We start from the raw sequence: 8,175 nt of genomic DNA, 5'->3' as shown, positions 1-8,175 counted from the left end.
TTATAAAAAAATCGCGATACCTCGATTTAATAAACAATTAAATCGTCTTAAAACGTAAATTCGAATTAATCGAAGCCCTACTTGCACAAAAGGTTTTTTTTTCTGTTGTATTGCTATCTTTAAATTAATGACTAATATAAAGTTTTAGATCCACTCAAAATCGTGTTGAATAATCGTGATTACTAAATTAACAAAAATAACTGTGATTATGATTTTTGCCAAAATCGAGCAGCCCTACTGACTCCTTGTAATTTCTGATTTATAACAAAAAAAAACAGAACAATGTCTAAAAGCTGCTATGTGACAAGGTGTACAGTAAACAAAACTACGTTTTTATAAGCTGTCAACCCAAAAAAACAAAGTGTTTAAGGACACAAGTAGTTGTAGATGTCAGGTTATATCACGTTGGGCCATTCAGTTGGATCATTTCTCCAACAAAGGTAAGGAAATGGAGCACTGACATAGACCAATAAAATTTAGTTTCTCGATGTATCTCCTCCTTTGAGGGTGGTAAAATAATTCTTTGACATGGTTAAAAATAATGAATGTTTACTGTTGTCATTAAATTTCCCTCCAGCGGGAGTAGTTAGTAGTAATAGGACACGTTGCACTCTACTTTTGTGTCCTTAAATGCTTGTTTTTTAGGTTGACAGCTTATAAAAATGTAGTTCTGTGTTTTTTAGCTTGTTTACTGTACACCTTGTCACATAGAAGCTTTTAGACATTGTTCTGATTTTTGTTATAAGTCAGAAATGACAAGAAGGCAACTTCCCGTAATACAAAGTCAATGGAGAGTGTTGGATTGTTTTCCCCAGCGGTGGGCATGGTTTTCAGATTATGACGCATCTCTATGGGCTTGTTTGTCTTTGGTTGAACTGTGATGCTATTAGAAGCATTGCTTCAGTTGTTGCATATAGATTAATGTCTTTATTTCGGGATTATCAATATAAATTAATACACTGAAAAATAAAGTAAATTATAACTCAAATTTGAGATTTAACTGGGGCACAGCTGATCTAGCTGTGTCTAGCGACGTCCATGCTGTAGGTCATCCGAGAGTAGATGAGTTTGTTTCTTCACTGTCTCACCAATGGATCCTCTGTGAATGGGTGCCGCAAGAATGAGAGTTCAATCATCTGATAAAAACATCACAGTAATCCACACCACTCTAGTCCATCAGTTAACATCTTGAGAAGACAAACAAAACAAATTCATCATTAAGATGTTTTTTTTACTTTAAACCGCTGCTTCTGGCAAATACTTGACTCCATAATCCATAAAACTGCTTCCTTTAGTCTAAAAGTGGTCTGAATCTGGAGAGAAATCTGCACAGATCAAGCACTGTTTACAAGCCAAAACATCTCTAAACAAATATGTGGCTGGATTTATTGTGAGAGACAACAGGAGATGGACTTTTTCACCGGAGGAAGGGTTGTTATGGATTATGGAGTCAAAACTTAGCCAAAACTAAAAACATCTTAATAATGGATTTGTTTCTGACAAACACGCAGCTTTTAATTTTTCAAGATGTTAACTGAAGATGGATTGGAGTGGTGTTGATTACTTGTGGATTATTGTGAGGTTTTTATCAATTGTCTGGACTAGGGCTGTGCAATTAATCGAAATTCGGTTTTGATTTCTGCTTCAAACGTTCATGAAAATGCAGTAATCGAGATTTTTGCGCCCCATTCCGCCCCCTTTCCAGTGGTGTGCTTTCACTTGTCCATAAAAGCCTAATTTCACATGCAAATCAGCAAAATCATGTAACGTGGCTTTCATAAAACGGGACGTGCTTGATTTATTAATGTTCTGCATTGAATGGGTGCCAGCAGAATGAGTCCAAACAGCTGATAAAAACTTCACAATAATCCACACCTCTCCAGTTTATCAGTTAACATCTTGAGAAGACAAACAAAACAAATTCATCATTAAGATGTTTTTAACTTTAAACCGCTGCTTCTGGCGAAAATTTGACTCCATAATCCATAATACCACTTCCTCCAAGAAAAGAGTTGTCTGCTTTGAATCCGGAGGAAATCTGCACAGACCAAACACTGTTTACAAGACAAAACAGCTCTAAACAAATATGTGGCTGGATTTATTGTGAGAGACAACAGGAGATGGACTTTTTCACTAGAGGAAGTGTTATTATGGAGTCGAATCTTAGCCAGAAACTAAAAACATCTTAATAATGGATTTGTTTTTTACAAACAAGTAGCTTTTCACTCTTAAAAGGGGTCATTGGATGCAGAACTTTTTAACCAAAGTATATTATAGACTTTTCATTAAGACCCTAAAGAATCATATTAACTTGTGGGAAATGGGCATCCAATGACCCCTTTAAGATGTTAACTGATGGACTGGAGTGGTATGGATTACTCGTGGATTATTGTGATGTTTTTATCATTAGTTTGGACTCTCATTCTAACGGCACCCAATTAGTGTTTTATGTGTTGCACATGGTTATTTCAGCTAGTGTTGTGTCTTGTCAGTCTGGTGATTCTCTTTTGACCTCTCTCATTACAGAAGTGTCGCTCACTGGATGTTTTTTTGTTTTTCTGCATTTGCTGTAAACTCGAGACTGTTTACAGCGTGTGAAAATCCCTGATCAGCTGTTTCCGAGAGACTCAAACCACCTCGTCTGCCACCAACAATCATTCCACAAAGTCACTTAGATCACATTTCTGCCCCAACAGGGATTGCGTTGCCACCTTATGATTGGCTGAGCAGTTATTTGCATTAACAAGCAGGTTGCACTAAAATAGCTGGTAATCCTACTAAAGTAGTCATCTTTACATTAGACGTCAAACAAATACATGTGACGGCTGGTCTCCAAATTATGTGCAAATAATGTGAATTATAAAGAACTCACTGTTACCATTTGTCTAACTCAGGTACTCGTTTCAAGACGAGGAGGACATGTTCATGGTAGTTGACCTGCTGCTGGGAGGAGATCTGCGTTACCATCTACAGCAGAACGTGCATTTCACAGAGAGCACAGTCAAGCACTATGTGTGTGAAATCGCCCTGGCCTTGCACTACCTGCGCAACAAACACATCATCCACAGGTAATGACTGCATGAAGCTTTTACACATCCAGAAATACAAAGGAAATAATTTGAACATAAAAAAATGACCCATGCACACGCATTAGTCAGATGCTGATTTACTGTTCTGTTCTTTAAGTGTGGCCTGGTTTGCTTATACAGACACAGAAAATGGAGCTGTTGAGTCTATATGGTGTATGGTTAACATTGCAGCATAAATTACATCATAATTTGAAGCAGCTATGTTTTCAAATTTAAATTTTGATGTTTGTTTACTTTTCTGCTGAGCAGTACTAAGACTTAATGCAGAAACTACATCAGGAGGTAAAACTGCAAAAAAACAACAAAAAAAAAGCAAATGTACAAACAAATATTCAAAACATAATCAAGAATACTGTATCAAAAATGTATTTTTTTATATGCATAGATACATATAAACACATATGCATATATAAACATAATTATACACAAATATGCATATAGTGTTAAAAATGTGCACCCTGACATATGTAATAATTGTCTGAAATATTTTCCCGTATTTTTCAAATGTTGCAGTTTACTAAACTTTACACCAAAAAAAAAAATAGTTTGCATATGTTTGCAAGAGCTAAAGATGGACCTTTGTACAATTATAATAAAAGTGCTTTTAAAAAAGCATTAACTCTCAATCTGAAGACAGAAGGCATGGAGTAGACTGTGTACATCAGGTATTTGCATGCAAACTTTGAATTAGAGGCCTTTTTATGTGTAAAATATGATACAAAAGTGTTTTTCTGTAGATTTTCTGATCCCTAAATATTTACAGTAAGACTTAGACAAATAATTTTTAGGGAGAATATTTGTGTATTCGTGACCCTGGACCACAAAACTAGTCGTAAGGGTCTTCTTTCCATTGAATTATGGTTGGTTAGAATAGGACAATATTTGGTCGAGATACAACTATTTTAATATCTGGAATCTGAGGGTGCAAAAAAATGATCAAAATATTAAGAAAATAGCCTTTAAAGTTGTCCAAATGAAGTTCTTAGGAATGCATATTACTAATCAAGTTTTGATATATTTACGGTAGGAAATGTACAAAATATCTTCATGGAACATGAATTTTAGTTAATATCCTAATGATTTTTGGAATAAAAAACCCATACAGTGTATTTTTGGCTATTTCTACAAATATAACCATGCTACTTAAGATTGGTTTTGTTGTCACATTTATATTTATATACCTTCAGTACTTTAAATATATCACATATCAGCAGTATATACTTCATTATAATATCAGGACTAAATCTTACTTTAAAATTGAACCCAAATAAACTGTAAACTCTGGACAAATGTGCTATTCTGCTGTCTCAGACAGACGCATGAGAAGAAAGATAATCAGGACAAATGAAAGAGCTCATTGCTGCAGACAGTAATAATTCATCAACAGCCTTATAACGCATTAAAGAAATTCAGGAGATTACTTAATCTCCGTCCAGAAGGATATACTTCTCTGTGATGATTATAATCAAGGACTACGTTTGTTATGCATGCAGGTGATGGGCTGCTGAGAACACAGACATTGTTTACACTATTCTCAAATCATATTTATGTGTGCGTTTGTTTGTTAAAATCCAGTCTTTAGGAAAAGCTACCCATATAGTCAGATTATGTAGGCACAATCTGCTGTACATACATCAGTTACAATAATATCACTTAAAGGGATGACAATTTTATGTTTATCGGTTTAGCAGGGCATCCAAGATGTAGGACTTTGTTTCTTCAGTAGAACACAAATGAAGATTTTTAACTCAACCTGTTGCAGTCTGTCAGTCATATAATGGCAGTCAATGGGACCCACGGATTTGAGAGACAAAAAACATACACAGACAAAACCAAATTAAACCCTGCGGCTCATGACGATACATCATTTACCTTTGATCCACCACAATGTCCAACTGTTCTGAGCGTGTTCACAACAGCCGGCGTGTATTAAATGTATTGAAGGAGGAGTAATAGAATATAATTACAGTATTTTAGTTTTTTGTGAATTAAGATATAGCGTTTATGCATTTATACTAAATGTATTTAGACTACTGTTTTTCAAACAAATACCTAGGAACCATATTACATTTTTACCATGGTAATGAGTAGGGCTGGGTATTGTGACCAATTCAGCGATTCGATTCGATTCTTATTTTTAAGGTTTCGATTCGATTCGATATCAATATTTCATTTAAAATGTTAGTTTTGCAGACATGGGATCCATATTTTGATATAAATGCTGGTAACTGAAACTCTCCTACTTAAGTTTATTACTGAAATGCACATCTACATTAATAATGGGGTGCACACAGTTTTTTATTTTAAACAACTTTTATTTTAAATGAACACTGTAACTAGAAGTCATAAATATGTGCATCCATTGTACACCATGTAAACAAACTGCAAAATGCACATTACTGTAAAAAAAAATTAAAAGACAGTAACAGTTCTTAACTACAGCCTAATCATTTTTGATCACCAGATTTTTCTGCAAAAAAAGCAGCTGATGGTGACATTAAGAATCGATTCTGGGATTTCCCGAATCGATATCGTTGCGTTAAACTGGAGATCGATTAAAATCGGAGAATCGATATTTTTTACCCAGCCCTAGTAATGAGGTGCTATATTTGTGGTTTTAACTGTTATTATCTTGATTTATGGATGATACAATAGAAGAGCAATGGTTAATTAAAATAATAAATAAATAAACAAACAACTCAGACTGTCAGAATAATAATAATAAAAATCGTCATATAAAAATGAGGTTGCTACTATTTTTACTGATTTTGATCATAAACATAAATCTACATCTACATCCTAACTCAAGCTACTATCAAATGTGTATTTCTAAAAGAAAAAATATATATATTATTATTAATATTATCAGGTAAGAAACCTGTTTCACAGCTACATCCCTGCCTCTTGTACCTTTTTGACCTACTGTAAGTCTAGGCTACTAACTAATCCTATTATATTGTCTTAATAGTGGTATACTATAATACAGTATATCTTAAACCACATAAGGAACAGCACATGTGTTTATCAGCCTCTGGTGCATTTCTGTTCCTGATGGACGATGTCCTCTGAGACGGACACCCCTGTTCCCACTGCGCTCCTGAGACAAAAACAATACACCTTGTTTTTTTGCTCACGGCTACTTGAATTATTAACGCTAGAGTGCTGCTCAATTAACAGCATCTTAAGAGACAAGAATCTTCCAAACAGGATGTGGCGGATGGATGAGAAAGACCAAAACATCCACTAACAAATCTATTTATCATTTGCACTATTCAGAGGGGATTCGGTTTCTAAACTGATGTTTGAGTTGCTTTTAGTAGTATAGGAAAGTCATGCAATTTACAGTTACTGAACATATTAGATTAATATCGGATGAGAACTCAACTTGAACTGAATTCGTCGATTTTATTTGAGTATTCGATTAAAAAAAAAAAATCTTTGATTTTATTAATCTTTGATTTTATTTTGCCTGCATCAACTAACCGGCAAAATACATGTGATGCAGGTTTAATATATGTGACCCTGGAGCACAAAACCAGTCTTAAGTCGCTGGGGTATATTTGTAGCAATAGCCAAAAATACATTGTATGGGTCAAAATTATTGATTGTCAAAAATGTCAAAAATCATTAGGAAATTAAGTAAAGATCATGTTCCATAAAGTTTTTATGTAAAATTCCTACTGTTAACCTATCCAAATGTTATTTTTGATTAGTAATATGCATTGTTAAGAACTTAATTTGGACAACTTTAAAGGTGTTTTCTCAGTATTTTGATTTTTTGCACATTTAGATTTCAGATTTTCAAATAGATGTATCTCGGCCAAATATTGTCCTATCCTAACAAACCATACATCAATAGAAAGCTTATTTATTGCCATTTCATATGATGTATATATCTCAGTTTTGTAAAATTTAACCTTATGACTGGTTTTGTGGTCCAGGGTCACATATGTGCTTTAATTATTTACATACTGTTTTTTACATGTGATTATAACTTTTATCTGGAAGCACAACATGTGCCATTTTACAGATTTGTAAGGTAAATCATTTATAAACCTATGCAAACTCAGGATAATGCATCTGTCACAAGGAGGGTCAGAGACGTGCGGATCCATTTGCAGCATTTAATGAGAACAAAACAAACACAAAACAAACACTAAGAGGCAGGCAGAAATCGTGGTCAAAACAGGCAGAAAGGTCGGGGCTGGCAGCGAGAATCAAAACACGGGAAGGAGTCCAGGAATCAAAAACACAGGAAATCAAACACGGGAATAAACGCTCGGAAATAATGACCAGATGGAACAATAAGACTTCGCAAGGTGGCTGTGTGTGTGAGTGGCTTAAATGCAGACAGTGTGATGAGGTGCAGCTGTGAGCAGTAATCAGTAAAGTGAGAGCAGGTGAATGCAGTGATTAGTGCAGTGGCTTGTGGGGAATGAAGTCCATGAAGTGTGGTGCAAGAGTTCATGATGACAGGATAGACCAGATACGTGACAGAGCCCCTCCCCAAGGAGCGGCTTCCAGACGCTCTAACCACCTAATACAACCTGGAGGGTGGTGGAGCGGAGGCGGAACAGGGGGAGGGATGGAGGGCCAGGGCCATGTAGGGGTACTGGAACCACGAACTGAGGCGGAGCCGACGGAGGGAGAAGCCATGGTGGGGGAAGGGTTGGCTCCTGCATGGGGCCGACCGACGGAGGTGGAGCCGGTGGAGCCCGAGGCGGAACCGGAGAGTCGATGGTCCTAGGTGACACCGAGGATCCGGAGGGCCAAGACGGAGCCCAAGGCTCTGGCGACCCCGGCGGAGATGGAGGTCCGGAGGTACGCAGCGGAGCCGGAGTGACAGAGGATCGAGGCTGTGCCCACGGGAGGGAGGAGGTCCACAGAGCCGGCAGGATGGAGTGACGAGGCGCAGCCGGAGGAGTAGAGTCCAGAGGCGAAGGTGGGGCGACGACTGACCGGGGCGGAGCCGGAAAGACGACGGAGCCCGGAGGAGCTGGTGGGCCGACGGCCGACAACGGAGACGAGGGAGCAGAGAGCCGGGGTGGAGCCGCAGGGTCGGAGGGCCGAGGTGGAGTCCAGGACT

General features: G+C 37.2%; 1 protein-coding gene across 1 annotated transcript in view; it reads left to right on the top strand.

Moving 5' to 3' along the window:
* stk32a (serine/threonine kinase 32A) overlaps nt 1–8,175 on the top strand; it is a 121,109-nt gene that overhangs the window by 53,455 nt on the left and 59,479 nt on the right. Inside the window, exon 4 of the mRNA XM_073823958.1 lies at nt 2,895–3,068. Coding sequence (XP_073680059.1) covers nt 2,895–3,068 — 174 coding nt within the window. The remainder of the gene's footprint in view (nt 1–2,894; nt 3,069–8,175) is intronic.

Source organism: Garra rufa, chromosome 19 (genome assembly GCF_049309525.1).
Source record: "Garra rufa chromosome 19, GarRuf1.0, whole genome shotgun sequence".
NCBI classification, from domain to species: Eukaryota; Metazoa; Chordata; class Actinopteri; order Cypriniformes; family Cyprinidae; genus Garra; species Garra rufa.
Note: the sequence above shows the minus strand (reverse complement) of the source record. Positions and strands in the feature narration are given on the sequence as shown.